Raw genomic sequence first — 25,859 nt, 5'->3', positions numbered from 1 at the left:
CAAATTTTTGCGGGATTACCTCTGGGTTAAATTTTTCATTTTAGCCAAGACATCAAGCCTCGAGCTGGAGCTCAAACCGTTGGCTAAAATGGCAAAATTTAATTCAGTGGTACTCTGGAGGGAAGTTTACCCACATAATTTGCTGGGAGAGCATCAAATCTTAATCCTGAGATTGGTTTCATGCCACTCTCCACTCTTCTCCACCATTCTCCTGTCAGCCTGCCCTCTTTTCTCACTCATGTGGTTCCTCCCATTCACATCTTTCTTAACCTGTTTAATAAATTTTTTCAAGGTCTTCTCTAACCATTCTCACTTTCTACCAGTCCCTCAACATTTGTCTTCATCAGACCATTATGCCTCAAGATGCGGCCAGTTGGGTTTGTTTCATCGTCTTATTAGGTTTTAACGAGGTTTCTATCCTACTCTTCTTAAGACTTTGTCATTACTCACTCGGTTGATCCATTTGATTCTCATATTTTTCCTGTAGCACCATATTTCAAAACCCTACACCCTTGGTGTTTCCTGTGTTGTCATCGCCCATGTGTGCAATGATCTCTTACCTCTCCACTTCGCTAGCCATCGTGCTACCCAAATGACAGAATTAATTCACCTCTTTCAGATTTTGTGTCCCTATTTTAATTTTTATCTTGACTTCTTCTCTTTTAATGCATACTAATATCTTAGTTTTCTTTGTGTTTATTTTCAGCTACTCATGTTCACCAGACTCTTCTTCAAACCCTTCTCAGACTCTGCCGTGACAGCCATGTCATCAGGAAATGACATGCCGATTTTTTCTCCATGGATATTCTCCCATGATGCCTTTTCTTAGATTTCATTAATGGCTTTCTTGATGTAAATGTTGAAAATTACGGGTGACAAAGCACAGCCTTGTCTCACTCCTTTCCTTATTCTTGCTTCTTCACAGTTGGGTCCTGATTTTATCACTGCTACTTGGTTTTAGTGTAAACTGTGGATTATTTTCCTTTCATAATGAAAAAATCCAATTTATTTCTGGATTATAAGCATTGAGTTCCAGTTCACATCGGCAAACATATTCTCCAAGTCCTAAGATGCAATGAATGTGGGGTTGATTTTTTTCAATCTCTTTTCTATGACCAGCCTAAGGGCTAATATTACGTCTCTTGTGCCTTTGCTTTTTCTGAATCTGCATTGGTCCTCATCCAGGTATTTTTTTCTAGTCTTTTCGAGACATATCTTGGATGCAAGTGTTTTGCGGCTTATGGTCCTAAAATTTCTTCCCATCCACTCTTTCTCTTGGAAATTGGGATTATGATACTCCCATCAAATTCCTATGCAATTTCACTTATGATTTTGTACAGCTGCTTCAAGGTCTCTTCTCCTGCATTTTTTATTGGCTCTGCTAGAATATCATCCACTCCAGATACTGTACTCATCCGCAAGTCTCTTACTACCACATCAAATTCTAATCTTAAAATTTGGTCTCCCATATCATCTGTGTCCACTTCCCCTTTATTTTCTATTGCTTTTGTTCTTATAATGGTTCCAATATTCAAATCTTCCAGATATTCCCAACCCAATTTTCACTTTTGCCTTCATTTTTAATCACCAGTTCTTCATCATAAGGGCATTACATCTCATGCCCCTTTCTTTGTAGAGATTCCTCATTATCCTACGAGTAGCTTCTACTCCTCAATGAACAAGATTCTAAACTATAATGAACTCAAGTTTTCTTTCCTTCAGGCCACTTAATTTTGCTGATCTCGAATACATCAAGGTTCATTCTTTGCATTTCCACCTTCAAGTTCTCTAGCTTACCTAAGAAATCTAACGTTCCATGTCCTTATCCTTAACATTCAATCGCATGACCAATGTACCCTCTCGAGTAATTGTCGCCTGGAGTTTCAAATGGGATTTAAAGGAATTTGCACTTTTCCACTTAAGTATGTAATGCATACGATGCATTGTGGCTCACAGAGCCATCATCTGGAACAAGGCACTGTATTACATGTGAGAATGACATTTATATGTATGAGGAAGGGATGGGGGGAAGACTTGACAAGTGTGAGGAAGGAAACAGGCGTGCAGTGGAGGGAGAGTGAGAAGCATTCAACTTAAGAGATGCGGGAAACCCAAAGGGGGTGGAAGGAGGACTCTAGTCATAACTGTAGAGTAACGACACTGGGGAAAGAACAGTAGACATGAGCAGTCCAAGGGGGTGGAGAAGAGCAGAAGGGTATGAGAGAGGTCTTGTGTCATTAGGAATGGAGAAGTAGCGAGTCAAGGAAGAGGTGGGGGAAAGGGTGGCTGGAAAGGAGTGAGAATGAGCAGGGGTACCGGGAAGGGATTGCAGGCGGAAGAAAATGGTCTATACGGTACGGATGGAGGGTGGGTGGAGGGAGAAACCCCTGTGGAGGTTGGAGTTGGCTATGGAGTGGGTGAGGAAAGAATTTGACGATTTGTTTTTGGGAAGGGGGATCTTAAGGAGAGGGGACACGTGGCCTCTCTTTTACCCTCTATTTCTATATGGTCTCCATCTTCCCATATCATCATATGAGGAAGAGATACATACTTCCCTCTACCCCGGGAGATGAGAAGCATAATAGCTGGTGGCCTCCAGTCCTCAAGTCACGGCATGATCACTGGTTTTGGTATCATTTCAATGGTCTACTTCACTCAAGGGTAGACTAATACCAGCTTTAAACAGTTGCTCTTTAATTATTGCTTAGTTGGACATATGGTATTGCTTAGTATGATTCCTCTGCTGCCTCAAGTTTATTGCCTCATAAAAATTGATCATCGGACTAAGTAAGTGGTGTCACTTGTCACAGCACCTTGTTATAATTTAGCTGCATGACTAATTGCATACCTTGGTAAGGAATTATGTTGTTGGGTTTGAAGTCTAAATAGGGTTTGAAGAATTCTTTGGAATCAACCAAATTAATTGCTGATGTTGAGCCCCCACAAAATATTGAACTGATATGTTTTTATGTCAGAAATTTATAAACCTCTGTGCCTACGTCAAAAGTGGTTGAATCAGCTTTTAATTTCGTTTGGAGTGGAGGTTATACCTTGTTGAATTTATAGGCCTCCTTGGGTTAGTGTGTCAATCTGAATTATTTTATTTTTAATGACAAGTTTTCGAGTAGCCTCACATTGGAATTCTGTTTGTGGCCAATTTTAGTTGGTATTTTTATGAATCACTTGGAACAATTTTTTTTACTCAAATCACCCTTTATTAAAAATTGTTTTTATTAGTGTCGCTTTGTCGATGACGTACAGTGCTTATGGGTTGGAAGTACTCAACTGTTGGGCAGCTTTGTTATCGAGATTACAATGAACTATCACAATTCATAACTAATAACTTCAGGCTTTACTTCGTGAAACCTTTCCATATTGGAAGTAAGGAAATAAAACTTTGTAAGGTTCACTGTTATTTAATTATGAGCACGACCTGGGTTTCGTAACTTGGTTACATCGTCAGGTGACTGATCTTGCATGCATCATACATTTACTTTGTGTATAAATGTATGATGCATGCAAGATCAGTCACCTGACGATGTAACCAAGTTACGAAACCTGGGTCGTGCCCATAATTAAATAACAGTGAACCTTACAAAGTTTTGTTTCCTTACTTCCAATATCACAATTCAGTTTATTATAGATTTTCAATTTATTTAACTATAACAATTCAAGGTGAAAATTGTTGGTTGCACCATAACTGATTTAAATTTAACAATTTATGTAGCTCTTTCAAAGAATAATCATATTTTACCCATCTACAGAAAACTAACATGCACTGATGTCGTAATTCCATTCAACTCTTCCCTCCACTTTCATCAAAAGCTGTTGGCCTACAATGCCATGACCTTCTGATTGGCCAGTTGTGTACCGATGGTTAAGGAGTTGTTTCTGGTCATGTTATAGACTAACCATTATTATGGCGCAAGAATGTTATCCTTTCTGGGAAAACTGAAATACAGGTTACTGAAAGCCATGTTGTTGAAGCATTTTGGTCTTATCTTTTTACAATTCTTCGACAGTTGCAAAAATTTTATTTAACGAGAAAGATAATTTTAAAATTAGTCAGACCAGTGGATATGTATGGAATGCAATCTTTGTAAAGGTGAATGGGCCTTGTAAAGGGAGTGGAAGCTTTCATTTGATGTAAAAACTTGCTGAATGTTTAACTGTGGGTGATCAGTTGTCTATGTTTGCTAAGCATCTTCTTGGATGCAACTACACGAATAATTATGGTGTGGAACTTCTGTTTAGGTATGTGCGCACAAGGTAAAGCATTGGATTTTCTAGAGCAGTCACAAAATAATTTAACTAGGAAAAATTTTCTCACAAACCTTTTAACTCCTCGTGTACCCAAGGATTAGAAAATATAGCTCCCTCTGCACCTGATAGGGCTTGAGAATTTAGACGTTTAAATTAAATCCAGTGATGAAGGGCATTAAAATCTGGCGGTTAAAATTTAACTTAGGGAATGATATATTATTTTAGGGACATTCATCTCAAATGACTTTGAAATGGATTCAGAATGAGTTGGGTGCATTGTATTAAGCTATTTGTATTGATGCCGCAAATTTCCATGTTTGTTGAGTTTGTCTTCCATATTAGTCCATTTCCCCACCCTTCCAAACAAGAACTGCTCAAGTAGGGATCACCTCTCGTGGCTTCCCCCTACTCCTCTCTGGCCCTCTTGATTTAGTGTCTTAAATAATTAGGTTTTAATGAATTTGTACCATGCTTATGACATAAATGTCAAAACAATGGTCAGTAATTAAGGGTCTGAGTGGAGTGTACAAAGTGAATTTTATTTCTAGAAATAAAGAGAGAGAGATCCGTACTTAATATGACGATGTTATTGGATATGAAGGCATGGAAAGCAATGGGTGTGGACAACTTCCCTTCCGAGCTTCTTAAGTACTTAGGGAAGGTGGAGAGGGAGTATTTTAAACTTGCACATTGCATGCGACATAGAGTAGTCAGGATCATTCATTTGGACAGTATTTATTTTGATAGAGAAAAAATGAAATTTTTGGATTGCTTGTCTTGCTTTGGATGTCACAAGAATGAGAACCTATATTTTAAAAAAGTTGTGACACTTTGAGGAATTTGCTGAGCATTTTGGATGAATAAAATTTTAACTGTTTTTCCACTGAGTTTTTATTAAAACACGACCATGGCTTTGATGCTTAATGTTATCTTCTGGGGAGGAATCTTTGGAAATTAACTTTTCCCTTTTTAGAAAGGACTGCTACACAGACTGGGTTATCCATTGGTGAATCATCTTAAATACTAGACATACAAACAAGAGGCAGTGGGGGGAGGGGTTGGGTCGTCCCCAGGTCGTAAAAGCCAAGGGAAAGTGGGGGGATGGGGAGGTAGGTATGGCTGATGCAGCCTAGCTGCAGTGAAAGAGGGAAAAAGAGCATGAGGACTGCAGTACCTAGATCATTAACATTCATGCAGTACTAAATATTTTTCCATGCTCAAGAGCATCAGCTGAGGTGACGGTTGAAGGATTAGGGAGGAGAGGGGAAACGGATAGTGTGCAAAGGTATGTATGTGGTAAATGAGAGGAAGGTGTTGGAGGAGTGCAGAGCGGGAAGTATACAGAATTGAAAATAAAGAAATAAAACTTTGTAAGGTTCACTATTATTTTAATATGGGCACGACCTGGGTTTCGTGATGTGGTTACATCTTCAGGTCCTATCAAGTATACAGACGGTCATTTGCAATTTCACAATTGGTTTTCACAGATTTTAAAATTTCCACTTCTTCGATAGCATCTAGCCTGGGGCCTTTTCTTTCACAATGTAAAATTTCTAAGAAGCTACAAGTGTGACTTTTATCCAGCAGGTGTTTAGTAAAGTTAGAATTGACATTATTATGTCTAAAACCAGCAACATGCTCTTTCAGATGTCTCTCCTTGAACTTTTGGTCAGTCTTCCCAATATATGTAAATTGCAGAACTATCACACTTGCACACCTCTCTTTTCCAGATTATGGTGATATCCTTAGACTTGGAGAAAAATTTCTTAGAGTTATTATAATAGGCAGGTCTGATAGGATTTCTTGGGAGGGATTTGGTGGCTAAGAGGGAAAAATTTCCTAAGTATAAGAATTTCCTCCATTTATCTGCACTGTCACTTACTCTGCGTTGTGGTAATTTGTAAGGCCATATTTTGTAATTTTTCCAATAAAGTTTATCAATAATATTAGTTTGGTAGCCGTTGTTGATGGCTATTTGTAAAATATGTAGCTCTTTTTGGATATTGAGTTCAGAATCAACGTCAGAATTGTTAGCAGATGGTGGAGCATGACATTGAAGGCTGACAGTTTTTGCAAACGGACGTAGAATGGACAACCTGGTCTGTGTTGCAGTATTTTCTAAAAATGGAAATAATTAATTTCCAAATACATATTCCTCATCAGAAGATGACGTTAACCATCAAAACGATGGTCGTGTTTCAATAAAAATTCTGTAGAAAATTTTAAATTTTATTCATCCAACTTATAGTTTTGTAAGTGTCAAAAGTAATGCTGAGGGTTGTTACTAGTCGAATGATGGCGAGGTATCACAATAAATTGGTCCATGATAAGTAGGGTTTCTCAAAAAGGTAGTTAATCTATGATGCTGTAGGCAAGTATGCATGCTTTAGTGATGGGTCGATCATGAACGATTCGATCAAAAAGATTGAATCACTAGGTGAATCAAATGACTCATGATTCATTTCGCTAAACAAGTCGATCATCAATCATCAATCACTCCGACTTCCGGTTTTATATCAATCATCTCGGTTTCCGGTTTGATTCAAAATTTGAAATGACCGATGCTTAATCTCTTTTCGTCAGGGCAGAAATAGTTGTGATAAAATTAAATACTATGTTATGAAGAACTGATATACTTGTGTAATCTTTTTCTTAAATGTTTTCCAGCAGTTATCAGTATTAATAACACCAATACACGTAAAAGGAAAATATTAAGATGACTCCTGTAGGAGAACGTTAAGAAGTAGAAGTTAAAGCTGGTTATATTTTATTGTGCCGTTCATAAAATTATCCTGCAGATCAGATTCATGCATAGTGTGTGGTGTATTTTGTGTTATATTTTGAGATATATAGTTAGAAATTATTCTATTAGTGTTAAGAAACTGTGACAGTTTTGCCTTCCCAAATATTTTCATGACACTACTTCCTTCATTTTTGCAATCTAATTTACTCATCTAGGAATTCACAATTAAAATAGTATATGAAATGATAATATGGATAGCAATCAGTGTTACCAATGCTCTTCGCAGATGAGGCAGTATTTATTCGATTATTCAAAGTGATTTATTACATCCATTGATTGAGTCTTTTCGATCTTGATTCCTTTTGAGTCTTTTCGATCATGATTCCTTTTGAGTCTTTTCAATCATGACTCCTTTGAGTCTTTTCGATCATAGTGATTGAATCTTGATTTGAGTCTTTTCGATCATAGTGATTGAATCTTGATTTGAGTCTTTTCGATCATAGTGATTGAATCAATTGATTGAATCACTTATGTGACTCGAGTCAAAATGATTGAATCACTAAAATGATCGACTTTGCCCATCACTAGCATGCTTAGGCAACTGTAGTAGAGAGAAATCTAAAATATTACCAGGACGTTCTGTTACCTGCGTTGGTATGGAAGAAGCATAGCACCAAACATAGCACATTACGGAATAGAGATTTACGATGTGTATTTCTACGAAAATTATCAGATAGATGACTCGTCTATTATCTACATGTGGCTTAGACTGCAAAATTGAGGGTACGTGAGAATCACGAGTGTGTACTCGCAGTGGTGGTGGGGAAGGGAGAAATAAATTAGAGCCCTTCGATGAAATGCGTGGTGCAGAACGGAGGTGAGATGGACGAGGAGGGAAAGGAACGAGGAATTGCACCATGTGGTGGGCGAGATGAAATTCTCTCGAGAAGGACGTTGTGCATGGCATGCGGCGATTACGAGGATCCTAAACACCGGACTGATAGGTAGAACGAAGGAAGGCACTGAAGTGAGGAAAGGGGAGGCAAAGTAAAGATTTTCAGTAATGAAATACTATGTAAAAAAACGAAATAGAAATATAATGGGAGCATAGAGGATCGAAAAGAAATACTAAATTGTGCATCGTCGTTATGTACGGCAATGTTAACAGTGAGATAACCAATGACTGGATATAATTGTTTTGCAGACCTAATAGGCTTCCAGCAGACGCATTAGTCGAACTTCAAGGCATCGCGTATTATCTTCATTTGAGACGAGTTATATCCATATCTTGACATATGAGTTTGTATCCACACTTGCCTGCCACCCACGGTCTTAAATAACCATAAAGACAGAGCTTTCAACATCAAGAAAACTTCTCTTGGCAACCTCTGTGGAGGTCCTCACTCTCTATTGTTTATGACGTCAGAGTTGGAATAGCATATGGCGGCGGTTGTATGTTATGTTTCTGGAGATTGGGATCACGTGAAAAAACGGAATATTAACACAGTATAATTTCTTTAAGAAGTGACTCTCAACGTTTTCAATCATGCCATGCTATTGTGCTGCGTATAATTGTCGGGAAAAATCTGCTAGAGGAGGACTATCATTTCACTCGTACGTACTGAGTAGAAATTTGACGTTATCATTCATTAAATGTGTTGCTTATTTCAGCGATTCAGATATACATACTGCACTGCTAGCCCATGATAATAGGTTTTTTTAATTGATAATTAACTTTTGTGTACGATGCCTCTTCTCTGTAAGCATTAAATCGTTGGCATTGCTTATAATCCACGACACTTCAAATTTTGGTTTCGAAATTTTGTATTTAGAATTGGATAGTGTGTGTGAGTGGGGGTACAGCAGTTTGAGTTGCAGCTTCGTCGAAGTTCAGTTGTTGTGATGTTATAAGATGTAAGTTAAACTCTTATCTTTCAGGTTTCCTAGAGACCCATTTATTCTTAAAAAATGGTGCTATGCTCTTAGAAGAAAAGACTTTGTCCCCACTAAGAACTCTAAACTCTGCAGTAAACATTTTACTCCGGATTCGTTTAATACATCAGCATGGAGCAGTAAACCAGTTCTTAGACCTGATGCTGTACCCTCAATATTTGATTTCCCTGATCGGCCGTCTGACAAGCCGATAGAGTTTCCGGAATGGCTGGAGAAGCCCATGTAAGGTTTAAGACTAATTTCTGTGGACATTTGTCTTTTATTCTTCGTTAAAACTTTCGCGGGTACTCGTCATGTTTGACTATATTTTTGACGCGGCGATATAGCTCAAAAGTTTGTATTCAACATCACTTGTCTGTTCTGTGTGTTAATGATCTCTCTCTTCTATAGCTCCTCGCCGTCACCTGTGTCTGTTCTAGAGGAAATTTCAGACTGGAAGGAGAAGTGAGTGCGAATTTCGGAAGTTTATACGTATTAACACTTGTTTGTGAATGTTTTTAATGGCTACTTTCTTCTCTTTAGAACTTCCACAACTCCTGCGTCTGGGGCTCAGAGTGTGGCAGATTCGTTAAAAAATACAAGTATTCACCCTATAGTTGAGTTAATTGAGTTGCCAGTCATGATTGCAAACGAAGGACAGGTTTCTGTTGTGGGACAAAAAACTGCTGCTCCTGCGAAGTCATGGTTTGTTATTTTCTAAGTTGTGATACGTTGTTTTTAATTTATAATTTACTTTTCATTATCATTAATCTTTGTCACAATGAACCCATATTTTAACGATACTTGTAATTGCTTCAATTAATTTTTTAAGGACTAAATATAGATTTTTTAAAATTCTTTAGTGCTGTGTTGCCGCGAATAGTTACTGGTAAAAGCCAACCTGTATCAGGGGTTACTGCAACACCTATGGATGTTGTTGTATGTGAATACAGCACACCTTCAATGTTGCCGAACATTCTCTCCATGTGAGTATGCTATTGTTCTTGTGATACATATATTATCATTCTGTGTTTGTAGGAAATACCAGACTATATTTTCTGTATTTACCTGTAATACCATTCTTAAAATGTCTCAATTCTTTTCTTGTTTCTCTTGCCAAGTGTCTGGGTCTCACTTCCAAAGGGCAGGACTCTCGATGTATATATCAGTTCTCACTGGCAATTTTCTTATCCTTAACTTAATGTTACTGGCGGTGAATATTTTGTTTTCATTGTTGAAGACTGAATTGGCGTGGTTGGTTGGTGGCGTGATTTATGTCCTTCTAACTCTTCCCATCTGATGTTATTATGCTTCCCAGATAAACAAATTCGTCCACCTCCTCCAATGTTTCTCTTCCTCGTATCAGCAGTTCTCTTCTTCTGTCTGCTTGCTACCATCACTTTAGTCTAGTTTATTTTCATGTTAGGCTGAGTGGATGCAGCTTTCAACTCAGTTTTTTTCATCAGCTTATTTATTCAATGATTCCTGTTTCACGTCCTTACTTGCCTGTTCAATATGTATATCTCATCCATGGCCTTCCTTAGCAGTTCTTATCTTCATATTGTCCTTTCATGAGACTGTGTCTGGTGTATTGGCCAATTAGTTTTTCAGCCTTCTTTTTAAGGTTTTTATAAGACTTGACCATTCTCCTTCTCTTCTCAGGACTTTCACAATATTCTCGCAATCAATCCATGTGATCTTTATCATTCTTCTACAGCCATACATTTAGAATACCTCCATCCTTTGTTTTCCCTGAGCCTGCCTTTGTGCAGGCCTCACTGCCATAGAGAAGTAGATTCTACTAGAGGTTGGTCTAGATGCCCTAATAAATTTATTTTTTACTTCAGCATTCACTCAAACCTTAAATTTCAATTTTATTGATAGAGTTTAGGAAGTGGTAGGCAAAGATAAGATAAGATAGAAAACAAGCCTTCCTCATTCTCCCCTTCCTGTAGTTAGTTTACAAAAGAAAGGGCAGAAGATTTGGTGGCTCATGTTCCATGTGCTGATGGTGTCATTAGACTTTGGACTCCTAAGCTTTTTTAGAGGGAAACTCTCGCTAAGGGAAGAAACTACAAACCAGAGTGTGAATGGCAACAAATCATGTACATAATACCAATGCGGGAGACCCAGGAGAGAAGTGGTTAGCAACTTGGCAGGACTTCGTGACATAATCAACTTACTTGCAAGAGGGTTAAGGTCATCTATTATTCAGGGTGATTAGCTCGAGAAGTTGGTGATGCATCGAAAAAGGGAAGAACATATCTATTTCTTTTTCAAACTCAATCACAATGCTGTTGAAAAAATGTGAATAAGCCCATTGTGTTTCTTATTTGGGAGTGGATTCCTCTCTTGATGAATGCCCCCTCCACTTGGGACCTTTTCCTCGGCATCTCGTACTCACTCTGCTCATCGCTGGCTTCTCTTCTACTGCGGCAATAGAGTACCGTCATCTCAATCTCTTGGTTTTCCAGTTTGACATTGGTTTTAGCCTCCTTTGCTGCAGACAAATTTTAAGGCTTTTTTCATTCAAGAGATACCTGATCATTTTGCTCTCTCTGCCCTCAAAACAACCCCACTTCCCAGATAGATTGTCATAAAAATAGAGAATATAAGATTGTGTTAAAGTGAAAAGTTCTTATAAGAAAATAGTATACTGAAAATGACCCAGAAAAAAATTGTGATCAATGTTTATTCAATATTTTCTCCTTTCTATCCAGCCCTCCTCATTTTCTGCTTGGTGGAAGCATTGGTAACGCACTGATGACAAAGGAGCCGGCTCAAAGCTTTGAAACGGTGGCAAACTTTAAAAGTGATGAAATGGGTGGAGCTAGCCGTCGGAATGCCTTCACGGAGGGCAAGAGGAGGTGAGAGAACTAGGTACTTTAATTCCAATTATGTATTTGTACTCTTTCTACTCTGGTAATGTATGTGGTTTGTGTTTTTCTGTCACAATAGAGTACATAACTGTGTCCTGAAATCTGGGTTGTTGCCTTTAAGCATTAATAGTTAACCCTTAGAAGTGTAATATGTGTGTGGTTTAATTTTCCACAACGTTTACATGTAGTGAAACTTGAAGCTATTTGTAAATTGTAGGCCCTGCCGTATTTAATCTATTTAAGGCATTTGTTTTGTTCAACACTCAATGATGTACATAGATAGATAACTTTGGAATGACTTCTTTTTACTCCATCCCCTCCAATCAGTGATTGCAAGGATTTGGAGAGATCATTTGGAGGTGAGGCGATGGGGGAGTCCCAGCCACTGGGAGCAGTCTTGGACGTGACCACTGTGGAGGGGGATGAGATGGTCAAGGAGTATGAGCTTACGGTGACAGAGGAGTCCCTCATGCGTCTCCATGGACTCTCTTTCACCCTCCCAGTTCCATGTGACCTTTGTCCCCTTGGAACTGTCTTTGATGACTTGGATGAGTTTGATGCCCACATGAGCGAGCACCTTGAGGCAAAGATGTTTGCTTGCCAGCTGTGTAGCAACACCTATAGGTCGTGGTCTAATCTAGTGGCTCACCGCAAGATGTTTCACTTAGGTGAGGTGCTGAGCTGTGAGCATTGCGGCTCCAACAAGACCCACAAGAGGCTCGAGGGTGCCGTTCAGTTTCCTGTCGGTGGCAAACCTCATGGTTGTGAAGAGTGCCTCATTGGCCTGGACTCTGTCAAGGAAGTTTACCAGCACTTTGTCCAACACAAAGCTCCCCCATGCGGAAACAGACGAAAGCTCTGCAAGCATTTGGGACCATCCCAGAGAAAGAGAAGATCACGCAAGGCAAAGAGTGGGAATAGAAATCCAAGTGTGAGTATGGGCAAAAGTATATCTGTCCCTGTGAAGGATGATGAACAAGGATGTGGAAGTGTAGATCGTGGGGATGAACCAAACGCTCAGAGCGGAAGCATGAAAGGCAGCCAGCTGGTCTGTCCTAGTGAAGGTACAGTGCAGAATCTGTCAGAGGCAAAAGGCAAGAAGGTAGTCGTGGAATCTGCTGTGGTTGAAGGTTGTTCTTTTATCCAGAATATTATCAAAGACAAAAGCATGAATGTGTCCGTCAAACGCAGTGGTGGTGATTTAGTTGTGAGTCCAGCCAGTTTACAAAGTGTTGGCTCTAATTTGAATTCACCTGAACACTCAGGTGGGGACTTGAGTGTGGAAGTTGGTGGTGATGAGACTGAGAATGCTGCAGCCTTGAAGGAGGACTTGAATTCTCGAGTTAACTCTACCATTTCTCAGGATAATGTTTCCGAGGGTGTCAATGACCTCTCACACGGGCACTCAAATGTAGACTCAGGGTTGGACCGCACTGAGAGTTTGAGTGCACTCGTGGGTGGAGAGTTGAGTGCACTCCCAGCTGAAAAACCAAGAAAGAAGTGTCCCGAAAAGAAAGAGAAGGCAGGGGGGAAGGTGGGAGGAGGGACAAGTCACAAGAAAGGAAGTCCTGAAGGTAATGATCACTCGTTTATGATTATGCGGAGACCTACATTAAATGTTTATCTCTCAGTGTGCATTGTGATCATTGTTTTGTCTAGATTGTGGTTGTGGTTTTGTGGTAAATTGGGGGATTTCACCTCAAATCAGGCAGAGGGGTGTCATGTGACCATCTCCGATTTCTCTAAAAGTTATATATGTAAAAGTAGTATCATTTTGATGAATTATGATCACTTTATCTTAGCTCAGAACTGAACCTATATGAAGTTATTATCCTTTTAACATTGCTGAGTCTGGCCTCAGAGAAAAAAATGAAAAATCACATTAATGCTAATAACTTGGAACCATGGCTCATAAAGAAGTGATTTTTGTTTTATTTTGAAGAAAATGCATCTAGGCACATAATAGCATAACTTTAAAGTAATTTGAAGTAATAACAAACAAATAAGACTTGTATAAACAATATAAATTAGTGATTATTTAACAATTTATGGCTAAAAAAAGGCTACCTTTTATTTTGTTTGCAATTTCTCAGTGGGTAGTTTAAATGTTTTGCTATCAATGAAAGAAATTTCTTGACCCCCATTGTGACCTCTGAAGGTCAAAAATCAACAATACTGATAAATGAACTGCAAAACTGACTTGAGCACCCTTTAAAACCTATGGTTCGACACGTTGGTTGTCACGATGACCCAATGTTTACCTCTATGACCTTTGACCTCAGTATTAGCCTTGAAGGTCAAATAGTAAATAAGACGAGTATTTGGACTAGCTACCAATGACTTGGGCACCCTTTAAAACCTACGGATCGACACCTTAGTTGGTATCCTAAGCCATTTGCCACCCTTATGACCTTGACTATGACCTTACTGGGTCAGCGGTTGAATTTTCATAAATAAAAGTGTTATTTTCGGTTTCCTCGTGTTGAATTGACATCGACATTGAAAAACCTAAGAATTGACATCTTGGTCAATGAAATTCAGACTTTTTTCCATCTCGAATTTTTTAACATTGAAACCCCATAAGGTTAATTCAAAATTTTGGTTTGTGCCCACATTGTGGGGTCAAAAGGTCAAAATTGTAAAATTTTGCGTACACTCAACAAAACATAGGACCTTTTCCTATAAGTATGCCAATTTTCAAGAATATTGCTCGAGGGGAAGTTACTGAAATTAGAGGTCAAAAATTTCACACGACCCATGGGACAGTCTGTATATTTTGACTGTATATGCTTCAAAGCTATATATAAGTGATTATATTTAATTAAAGTTCTCTACTAGAGAGCTTAGTGTTGAAATGTCTTACTTTAGGGACTAAACAAAGACCCCTAGAATTTGCAGCTGAGGGAGGGATCATCTTGCCTAAAACACTCTTACTATCTTACCAAATCTCATCCTTTTTCTTTGGCCAAGGCCACCCTCATAGCCCATTCATAGGAATTACTCAAGTGAGTTACTTTTGGCCATATTTTGTTTCTTTTCTCTTTTGTATCTGCCCCGGAAAAAGTTCTTCATATACAGTAATTTCATAATCATTAATGTTTAACGAATTGTTTGGGTCCTTGTTGACATCACTTTATCTGTCACTCACGTGATCTGCACGTGCAGGCATTTCAGGATTGGACGAACTAGCATCAGCACTCGTGGAATCAACATTCTGCCACTTTCATTTTCATACCTTGCATTTTACGCTCTTTTCTTTTTGTTGAACTTTCTCGTTTGCATTCAGCTATTTGAGTCTTTTCCTTTCTTCCTTCAAATTAGCTTTCTTCTCATTTTCCTCTGTCTTGTTTTTATGGTAGTCTTGCCACTGTTGAGATGTCACGACTGAAGGTATCTTTTCAGTTTTTATTTTTTTGTCACCAGCACTTTTGGTTCTGGCAAAAAAAGAGCTCTTTTGAACGGCTAAGGAATAAATTCTTTCTCTTTATCAGGAGTAGAATGTATATTAGTACCTCCAGGAGTAGCAGAACATGAGTCAGCATGTTGATGTGGAGTCAGAACTGTGTCATTTTCAAGTTCACCAGTGTTGTTTTGGAGACTTCGATAGTTGTTGACTGTGATGGCTCAGGCTCAGAGATATCTTCTTGAAGGTCGATTGGTTTCACTGGTTCTTCAAAGGGTTAAATTTCAAGATAGCACTTCCCCGGCTGCAGTTTATCTCAAATTTCTTTTACTTGAATCAATATTTCTTATAGTTATATCGGAAAAATACTGTTCTTCAGTTCTTTCTGTGTGATTTGATTGGCTATTAACCTGAAGATTCATTTCCCTCCAAACCTGGAAAGGAAAGGTATTGCATAAGGGTCCATCCAGTCCATTACATCTTCCTTCTGGGATAGACCTAAATAGGTCAAGTGTACGTTTCTCAATGAATTTTTCTAAAAACAACAAATGTTCTTAATTTTGTCTGAAGACTTTGATTCTCAGGATTTTTATATGTCGTAGGTGGAGAAATGTTCTTCTCACTGATTCTGTCGGCAAAAGTAGGATCCCAAGGGTATAGTCCACATTTACAGAAGCAGCTTTATAAAAATTTGGTAATACTTTCTCCATTATTGCTTTATTTAGAAGAGGGAAAAAATTTTGTCTTTTAAAAACCTGGGATTGATTTTCCAATCTCCATGACAAACCATGCTCTTTACAAACAGCTTTGAGAGTCTGAAAAACTGCCACATCCATTGGTTGTTGTGAATGAATGGCATTCGCTACGAGTGCCACCAAGATAATGCAAACACTCCTGCAAAATTCACTGAAATGATAGGACAAGTGGGAGCTGTGCCCATCAACTAATACAATAATTGGGAACTCCACATTGTCTTTGGCTCATGGGTAGAACACATTTGCTATGTAACTGAAAAAAGTGCCTCTAGTCATCCATCCACAGTCAGAGCAACCAACACCCCAGTCCTTTGGAGTACTGCTGGAAATTTCCTCTGGGATTCGTTTACACCTCCATTGGAGGAACAAGAAATCCAGCTGCATTGCCAGCCAATAGAAACGTTAGGCAATCTTTCTCATCAGTACATTAACAATGTTGAATTCGGTCACCTCTTTTAGCCAGAACTTTAGCACCTTTAATATTTAAAAAAGCAAGATTCACCCATATTAAAATTTCTGTCTGGATGTTTCAGTATGTCTTTATAGCCTGATTTTTCCAGGTAATCCTCAACCTCTTCCAACCGACTCTTTACTTTCATCACGGTTATATCACTTTGGATCCTTGAAAGATTTTGTGAAGCACAATGGCTAATATTTGGGTGGCATTTTAAAAACCCCTTATACCTCTTATGACCAGGGTGTTCATTTTTAAATTTCGTTCTCCATTCAAGAGCAAGTCTGGCAACACTAATAAAAAAAAATTCTTTTGTAACTGGGAATCCAGCTTTGGCCATCTCAAAAAACCCACATGATGAGCAGTTTGTCCTTTTCTTTGGAAAGTTTAGCATTTGGCCGGCCCCATCCTCTTTTTTTCTGGATAAACACCCCTTATTTTGTAGAGCAAGGTTGTTTTACGCACTTTGTATTGCCTCACTGCTGTCTTGATGCCCATTCCTCCTTTCACTGCCAAGACCGCTGCCTCCATGTCATCCTCAGCCCTATTCGAAATATTCAATTGAAAAATATTAAACAAATATTCAACCGTTCAATTGAAGAGTGACAAATATAAACTGATTTTTTTTCAATCGAAAAGTTACAAATTTCAATTAAACAGTTCAATTGAATTTTTTTCAATTGAAAATTTTTACAAATATACAAATTCATCCAATATTGTAAGTGTACAAGGTAGGATATACTTCAAATCTAAATTTAACAAGTCAAAAATTCTAATTAAATAATATATTTAAACAGAAATTACCTTTGAAATCTTTTTTGAAACAGTGTTAAAAAGCTTGAATTGTGCTTTTCCACACCCTCCATCTCTTCTAATGTTAGATGTTTAATCTTAAATAGTTTCTGAAAAGTGAAACTACAGTTTTGTGATGATTATCAGAACAATGACTATACCAGAGTAACATCTTTTATCACCTCTAACAATCTTGAACAGTCATCTTAAACAGAAGTCTTTGCCATGATTATCAGAACCACAACTTTCACCAGTTCCAAAAATCTTGAATAGTTATTGAAAAGCAAAATTTCTACCTTAATTAGCGATAACAACATCATCAACAAATATCTCACACTTCTTTATCGAAGAAAGACTTCTTTAAATTACTAATGAGTATAATTCTGGCTGTGCATTTAGCTAACATAAAGCACATTTCACAACAGACACATGTCACACATGTTTATGCAAGAACGCAGGGATTTCATTTCACACAAACAAACCTGCATGATTCACACTAATCCGACAATGCTTATAGTTTCTTATCAGTGACGTAATGCTCGTATGCATAAATATGTTAAATAAATATGCTTATGTGTAAAATGCAAATATGTATTAGTGATCAGTCAAAAACTGTGATAAAAAACTGTGTGAGACAAAAATCAAACAATAAATTACTATATGAACACACTAAACCACAACAATCACTTCAAGGCTTTCACTATATCACTGAAGAGACACATGAATGACCAAACTCAACGCTGTAGGGATTTAGCACAGGTCAAATAATACTGATATTAATAAATGTTTTCTCCACAAGCAAAAACTTAATCACAATTCAGTCAACCACATGCAAGAAAACATGAATAACGGGATAACGGTATTGGCGCATTTGTCGTTAGCTATCTTCCCTAGGCAGGTGCAGGCACTATGCCCTCTATCTTTTTATAGGAGAAGTAAGGATTTAATGTATATGAAAGTCATGATAGTAGTTTTAATTTGAGTGATCACTTCAAGAGCCGTCATTGGTGGTTTGTGATGATGAATTCCAGCGGAGACCTTGCGGGTGAATTCAATTGAATGTTGAGATTTTCCAATGAATATTTGTGAATTCAATTGAATATTCACCATTTCTCTACCAAATAAGATTGAAAAGGTGTCAAGATTTTATATTTAACCTTACTTAAAATTTAACCTATTAATACTGGTCAATTATTTACTATGAAGCTAAACTCAACTCAAGGGCAGGGTAAGGGATCAGCAAAATACCAGTGCCATGTCCCAATGGTTGACGCGGGGGGGATGGGGCCAGCCATTACTTCTCATTAAGTAATCAATTTCATGTTAATTGTGAAGGTTTAAATGCCTTTTTAGGCTTCATTGAACACAAATACAGAAAATTATGGATGCACCTTTGCTTGACACTGGGGTCAGCTACTAGTGAATGCAATTTAGTTTTGATACATAAAGCTGACACCCCCTTAGTAAGAGGTAAATTAGCTCTTCGAAGTTACAAAGTGATCTAACTCCATTGTAAAAACTCCCAAATATCTATTGAAACAATGACCTCACAGATAGTGCCAAAATAAGCTCAGTAAAATACTTAGAAAACTAGCTTACCTCTTACGAGAATTCTTTACAAACGGCCTCAAATTGGATAGAGGGTGTAGTCACCACTGAAAATGAGCAAACACCAATGGACTACTGACTCTTGCCAAATCAACTGTGGTTGCATCAAAGTAACAACTTGATGATCAGTTACGTGGATAAAGGTTACAATGTAAGTGCCCTAGGTTCTTCTTATTACTAAATTGTGGACTTGGGGTCAGTTAGTGGTTGAGGGTGAGGCATTGAATTGGTACATTTATCAGCTCCTGCTCTGTCTCCTCTACTGCTCCATCACATTTCTTTCATCCCTTCTGAGCCTCTTGTGAACATCCAATCATTCTTAACCCTTTGGAGATGGTGGGAATCTCCCCTATGCATGCTTGCTGAACTGACTGCAAATACGCCCCCCCATCTCTCGGTTTGGACCACTTTTCCAGGAATCTGAAGAGTCAGCCTTTGAAGGTGTACTCTCACTAATCTTTGACCTTTCTCGCCCCTCCTCCGAGGGCCCATTATGTTGGACCCCTTGGGACCTTAAGCTTACCCATCCAGACGTATACGCCCTTCCAAGCAGCAGGAGTTCATTTGGTCAAGAGATTGTTAATACTCTGGTTGAAATAAATTCTTATTTATTGATTTATTATAAATTCTAGGCTCAGGGATGAATTGTTTGTGCCTCACTGGGCATTTCCAAATGTTGAAAGAAACTCTATAATCAATACTAAATTAATTTACATAACATATCAATGCAGGGCTAAGTGCTACTGAAATAAGTTTTCATTCCCCATTAGTTGTCAGCAAATCACATTTCCTTGGAATGCATTATCTTTAATAAAAATTACTTTCTCAGGAATGCTTACAAACCATCACTACTTTGTATAATTTGAAAACTACACATCACCACAAGCACACAATATGCACTAGGGAATTCTTTAGAATTTCATCCTCCTTTGTCACCTATGTTATTCTCAGAATAACCTCATACTCTTGTTCAAACCCCAAAAATTCTACCAAAAAATCAAGTAGGTCTTTATATCAATCTAAGTTATTTGTAGATGTTGATGTTCTGCGCTTGAATACCTCTCTCTCTCTCCTGTTGTGCTGCGAGAAATTTGGAAAATTTATGTTTATTCGCTTCGGTTTTCTCTTTCTGGAATCATTACAAAGACATCATTCAACAAAAATCAATATTAGTCATAAACCAATTGGAAAGTTTTGGTACAATGTTCTCCATGTATTAGTGGATTAGTTAATATTTCTCCTAGAAATTTGCCCAAAATTTGTAAACACTCATTAGAAACAAGGGGTTCAATTATGTCCCTTGACCTTTGATGTGAAGAGGATGCCAGTACAAAGAAGAGCTTAGGTACCTGCTCCCCAGTTTCTCAACTTAAGGCCTGACTCCCGCTGCTTGGATCCCAAAACCTAGAACCACTGCATTTGGGAGGGGAAAAAAGTGACAGATATATTCGTTGTTTGTTTGCTTATGTAGGAAAATCTTTGACAGATGTATGGGTCGTTGGTCCTCTTGGTTGGGAAACCTACGGACAGATGTATCCATTGTTAGAAGTTAAAGGGTTAGCCTTAATTTTTGGCATTGCTTGTCCTCTTCTGCTGCTCTACAGTGTATTTACTTCTTTAATCTGTGCACTGCCTCCTTGGTCCTTCTAAAACTTTTCCGCTTCTTCACATTGGCTTTTCTATCGTGGCCTTCGTTTCCTGCCATGATCTATTTTTTACTTTCTTACACGTACTTTTGCTTTGCCCTGTGTCGAGATTCTTCCTCGCCTCCATTTTCCCTGATATTTCCTCCATGAACTGTTGTTATTCACACTCTGTACATGTATCTTATTACATATATAACTTCTCTCCCATCTTGACTACATATTCCTCTTTTAACTAGAGATGCGTGAATAGTATCCGCGAATACTCCAATACTTCGAATACTAGAAAGTGTTATTTGAAATCTCGAACAATTATGCTCAAAGTATGATCTTGAATTTCGCACCATACACTGTCGCACGCAGGTCGTTGGTAGTTGACTCTGAAAAACGTAGAGGACTCTAGTCGTTTAGTGCATGCAGTGCCATTTTAGGCAAGTTGACGCACTACATCAAATTCACGGATTAAAGTGGTGAAAAGATATCGTTTGACGTGGGGAACCGAAAGTGATTGGGGGGAAAAAATCCAGAAATCCCCGGTTACTCCCGCAAAACCCCTCAAAAATTTAAAAATGGCGGGAAAAATATCGACTTTTGGGGTACCTTCCATTATGCATTGAGCTACTGCTATTGAGCTAGGCTGCGGGCTTCCCCTGATGTCAGTTTTGTTTCTTCATGCCGAATGATGGCAATGACGCGTCAAAGCTGATAAAGGATCAAAATTTTCATTAAAATAATAGTAAAAAACGGCATGTGTCCGTGCCCCTGGCTGCATGTATCAATACACCAGCGTTCAAAAAATAATTTTCACCACTCCTCATTCTATGCTCATCCAGGATGAACCCACAAGATTGAGCTCCCTTTTTCAAATGATGAGGCCTCTTCCGGAACAGAAGCAAGTCATAACATTAGCTGCCTCTAACCTGAGTTTAATGTAGATATAACTCCACCACAGTACGATGCTATCAAGCAATTGATCGATGTTCTGGATGTTTTTAAAGGAGCAACATTTCTTGCTAGTGGAAGTGCAGTCACAGTTTCTTAAGTTATCTCCCTTGTGAATTGCATTATTAACTTCCTTGAAACTAAAAAGTTTTCGCATAGTCATTTACAAGGTTTCATCATTGATTTGCTGTTTTCCAGTAAAAGTTGGTATGAATTTCTGGAAAAAGAACAATTATTCACTTTTGCCGCAGTTTTTGATGCATGATTCAAATGAAGTTGAGATGATAAAAAATCAGTTGGCTTTGGAGACAACTAGTCTGTTTAAACAAAGTCACCCAACAAAAACAGATACCTTAGGAAAAGTGCAACCGAAAATAGCTGATGTAAAGCAACAACAATCAATGTGGGGAATATATTCAAAATGAAAAAGTTTATTTTTAAAATGTATTTGATGAATACCTACTCAATTATACATACATCAAGTGAAATAGAAGAAAAAAACATGCGTTTAATATGCTTTGCGCAATTGTAGTATTCGAGGTATTCAAATATTCGAGCAATGATTCAATAATAAAACGTTATTGTACTTTTCCACACGATTTAATTAATACGACCGGTTTCGTTGCAGAGGCGAACAAAATAACTGTTATTATAACGGATTCTGTACCTGATGATGTCGCCTCTGCGACGAAACCGGTCGTATTAATTAAATTGTGTGGAAAAGTACAATAACGTTTTATTATTAAGAATGGATTTTCACAAAGTAAAGCCAGAAACAATCGAGTTTAATGATTCGATATTCGAGCTTGAGAAATGTGCAATTCGACCCATCCCTAGTTTTAACCCTTTCTCCACAGTCTGTATGACTGCTTAATGTGTATGATAATGATTAAGAGGATTATAATCCTCTTAATCTAGTTTTTGGTGTTCCCTTCTCGTAATGCCCTTCAGAGATCCTGCACTTTTCTTGTGAATTCCATGTCACATCCTATTACATATAGTGGCCTCATTCCCTCCATCTCTCCTATTGCTGTATTTCTTCTCCATTTCCCTTTTTGCATTCTCTTGCTCACCCACTTCCTCACCGTCCCTACATTCATTGCTGCCTTCTTCTCATCAAACGTTTTGGTCATATTTTCTTTTGTCTTGGCCGATGTCTATAAGTGTTTACAGGAATTTGCATACTAGTGACCACCTTGCTGCCATCTCTGCCTTGAATGCCCACCCTCACGTCCCTCCGAGCGCTCGTTTGTTCCTGCTTCATGCTCTCATGGAAGAGATGGAATTGTCCACATCCATCCTGGCAGTGAAATCATCACCTGGACTAACTTCCCCTCCCTGGCATCTGTGTATCTTGCATGAGCTTAAATAGGATCATTGGTTATAGGCCTCCCTTGCAGAGCATCTCGAGGAGCCATTCGAATTTGCTGGCCTTTTCAGTGTGACAAAGTTGAATGCAAATAGGAAGGATTCCATTCTAGATTATATCATCGAAAACTATCCAGCTCTAAATAAATTTAAAATACTGCCATTTTATTGAAGGAAAGAGCTTATTGTCGGCCGACATAAAATTTCTTCTGTTGTAACCCATCGATGCAGTGGGAAGGTATTGAGGAAGTGGAAGTAGAGGAGGATATTGCTGAGAAATTGTTTTCAAGTTGTCTCTCTCTAGACAGTGAAATAATGTGCTTCCTGTCAGTGGTTAATTTGATAGAGCTCTATAGAACTTTCTTGATTACAGGATTCTAGAGTTGGGCCCCATACCATCCTTAAATTGTTATACATAAATACCCATGAATGCTATACTTAACCTCCTTAGAGAGCTTGATTATTTTGAAAATCTGAAGATTCTTTTTTTTCTGAATCCAGCTGATAATTGATATGCTCCATTGTAAACCAGGAAGTGGGTCAAGTAATCCTTCATGCAGTTGACGATCAGATTGGATATTTAATGGAATCAATATGGCTGGATGGATAATAGAAGGAATTCCTCACATTTTTTTGGATGTGTTGTGGATTGTATTGAATTTTTTTTACTGAGAACAGAAAAATCTGTTGCAGAGGAGTGTCATTGTATGTATTATAACTGCATTGTTGTGTCACCATCTTGTCCCTTTAATTCCAGAAATTGTCAGTTTGCATTTTGTATTTATGACATTGACCACCTGGGAATGTGTTTCCTTGTTTATATAACAGTGACATTTTCTTTTTTTGCATGATATTGATCTTCAAACCCAGGCATTAGACCTCCGAAAATTAAGAAAGCAGTTCACCGTCATCTACATGCTTGTCCCCACTGCCCTTACAATCGATATAATTTGCAGGATTATCGTCTTCATTTACTCAGTTGTTCTGAAAATAGTGAGTGTATCATGTGCTCCAGCACTCATCTCAAGAGGAATGTGGCAACAGATCATGGATATTGTCAGCCCAAAACTGATTGGTTTCCCTGTGTTCCATGCAAAATTGTTTTTGCATCAGATACAGAGTTACAGACTCACTGGAATGGACATCATGCTCAGACTGATCTCCCCTGTTGTTTTTGTGGCAGGAAATTTGGCAAAGTTGAATACGTGACCCACATTGGTTTGTGCCGCAAGAAGTTCATTGAGTGGGATTCGACGGTGCAACCGAGAAGCTTGACGTGTGATGAGTGTGGCCGAAATTTTACCAGCATGGGACAAATACGGAAGCATTTGAAGCGCCACGAGAAAAATCGAAACATATCATTGTACTGTAACGTGTGCAATAGGCTGTTCCAGCACAAGGGGGCATATTCAAAGCACCTGTGGGCCAACCCGACACATGGGCCGGCAGAGCACAGGGCCAGGATCCCCGGCACATGCACCGAGTACATGTGCGAGAAGTGTGGCAAGACGTTTGGGAGACGTGGCGCTCTGAACGGGCACCTCAGGAGTCACGATGGCGTGCGCCCTCACTTGTGCTCGTTGTGCCCCAAAGCGTTTACCAGGAGCACATCGCTCACAATCCACATGAGGAAACACACTGGGGAGCGCCCTTTCATGTGCGATATATGCGGGAAGAGCTTCAAACAGGAGCCGAGCTTCACGCAACACTTCCGCAGGCACCACAGGGAAGGAGAGAACAATGAACCTAGGATCCGGAAGCAGCGCCTCAATAAAATGAGTGGTTTGAGTGAAAGGAAGACGAAGAAGTACACGTGTGAGTATTGCAGCAAGATCCTGTCCTCAAAGCAGGTGTTTGAGGGCCATGTGAGACTGCACACGGGAGAGCGTCCGTACGTGTGCAATATATGCGATAAAGGATTTACTCTGGAGACAATCATGAAGAAACATCGCAAGGGGCACAAGGACGTGGTGACCCAGACGAGAGTCGAGCAGGTGAAGCTGATCTCAAGCGTGAGGAGGGAAGGGGAGGAGGAGAGGGAGAAGGTGGAAGGGGGGGGTGCTCAAAATTGCATCTACTTTTGCTCGAAATGTGGTTTGGGTGTGATGTCTCCGAGCGAGTTGGAAGAGCATTTGGAAAGGGGGGATTGCTTCACTGATGAAGGTGAAATGTATTGCATTACCATTGGCTAGCGAACCAATATTTTACTGTTGTACTGGTCACTGTTGATCAACGTGGAGTGAATTTTGCTGAGGGTGAGCATGACTTTGACTCATTGAAAAACTGTGCTGTTCTCAATCTCTTTTTTTTTTTAGCCTTTGGGCTTGAGATGAGAGGCAGTTCTTTGGGTGGAGATTGCCTCTGTGCATGCAAGGCGATGAATGATTGGTGGCCTTTGAATCAATGATGCTGGTAAGCAGTTGTTGGTTACCTTAAGCAATTTGCTGGTATGTGACTGAAATTTTTCACATTGTCATGGGAACCTGGACATCCTTGAAACCATTTGAGAACCATATCTAAGAATAAACTCCCACATTAAGAATAATATATTCTCTCAAATTAATTATTTATTACTAATGTAAGAGGTACTCAACATATACCTTGCTTCATTCACCTCCATCTGACCAATGTGCTCAGTACCTTTCCTCTCCAAACACCCAGCACATTCGGCTGTCGAGAGTGCTTGCATGCCCTAATGAGATAAAATGTACTTTGGACCTGATCGTGCTGACTAAAAGGAGACTACTCCAGGGTTGGTATTCAGCATTAGTATGTACGTGAAGCGACACAATGACGTGTAAGTCTGCCTGGCATGTGAGCCATTCCTTTTTCTGTGTAATCCCTTCTCCCCCGACTGGCAGGCAGCAACGATGAGAGGGCCACGGTGATTTACACTACTAAGAATTTGCTTTGTCGGTCATTTATAAGTTTGCCTTAATTTATGACTTGAGCTCTGACTTTATTTGTGTTTTTCTTTGTTTTGATACCCTACTCTCATTAATTTCTTGTGGACTTGTGGTATTTTATTCCAGATATGTACAGTCACTTTCAAAAGTTTTAGGACAAAGTTTGTGCAT

General features: G+C 38.8%; 1 protein-coding gene across 1 annotated transcript; it reads left to right on the top strand.

Annotated features, from left to right (window-relative positions):
- Positions 1-7,671: 7,671 nt before the first annotated feature.
- On the top strand, positions 7,672-25,327 carry LOC124156615. The gene is made up of 8 exons (XM_046531259.1): positions 7,672-8,620; positions 8,945-9,181; positions 9,350-9,403; positions 9,482-9,643; positions 9,802-9,924; positions 11,659-11,805; positions 12,145-13,391; positions 23,653-25,327. The coding sequence occupies exons 1-8, from the start codon at positions 8,553-8,555 to the stop codon at positions 24,972-24,974; spliced, it is 3,360 nt and encodes a 1,119-aa protein (XP_046387215.1). The 5' UTR covers positions 7,672-8,552; the 3' UTR covers positions 24,975-25,327.
- Positions 25,328-25,859: the final 532 nt, after the last annotated feature.

Source organism: Ischnura elegans, chromosome 3 (assembly GCF_921293095.1).
Source record: "Ischnura elegans chromosome 3, ioIscEleg1.1, whole genome shotgun sequence".
NCBI lineage: Eukaryota > Metazoa > Arthropoda > Insecta > Odonata > Coenagrionidae > Ischnura > Ischnura elegans.
The sequence above is the reverse complement of the archived record's forward strand: the minus strand, read 5'-3'. Positions and strand labels throughout refer to the sequence as shown.

What these genes read in the sequence shown, in the direction of transcription:
- LOC124156615 (XM_046531259.1), top strand. Translation starts at nt 8,553, where the DNA reads ATGCCATGCTATTGTGCTGCGTATAATTGTCGGGAAAAATCTGCTAGA. An exon ending in GGAGGACTATCATTTCACTC is followed by an intron (nt 8,621 to 8,944) that starts GTACGTACTGAG and finishes CTTATCTTTCAG; the next exon opens with GTTTCCTAGAGACCCATTTA. An exon ending in TTGCCGAACATTCTCTCCAT is followed by an intron (nt 9,925 to 11,658) that starts GTGAGTATGCTA and finishes CTTTCTATCCAG; the next exon opens with CCCTCCTCATTTTCTGCTTG.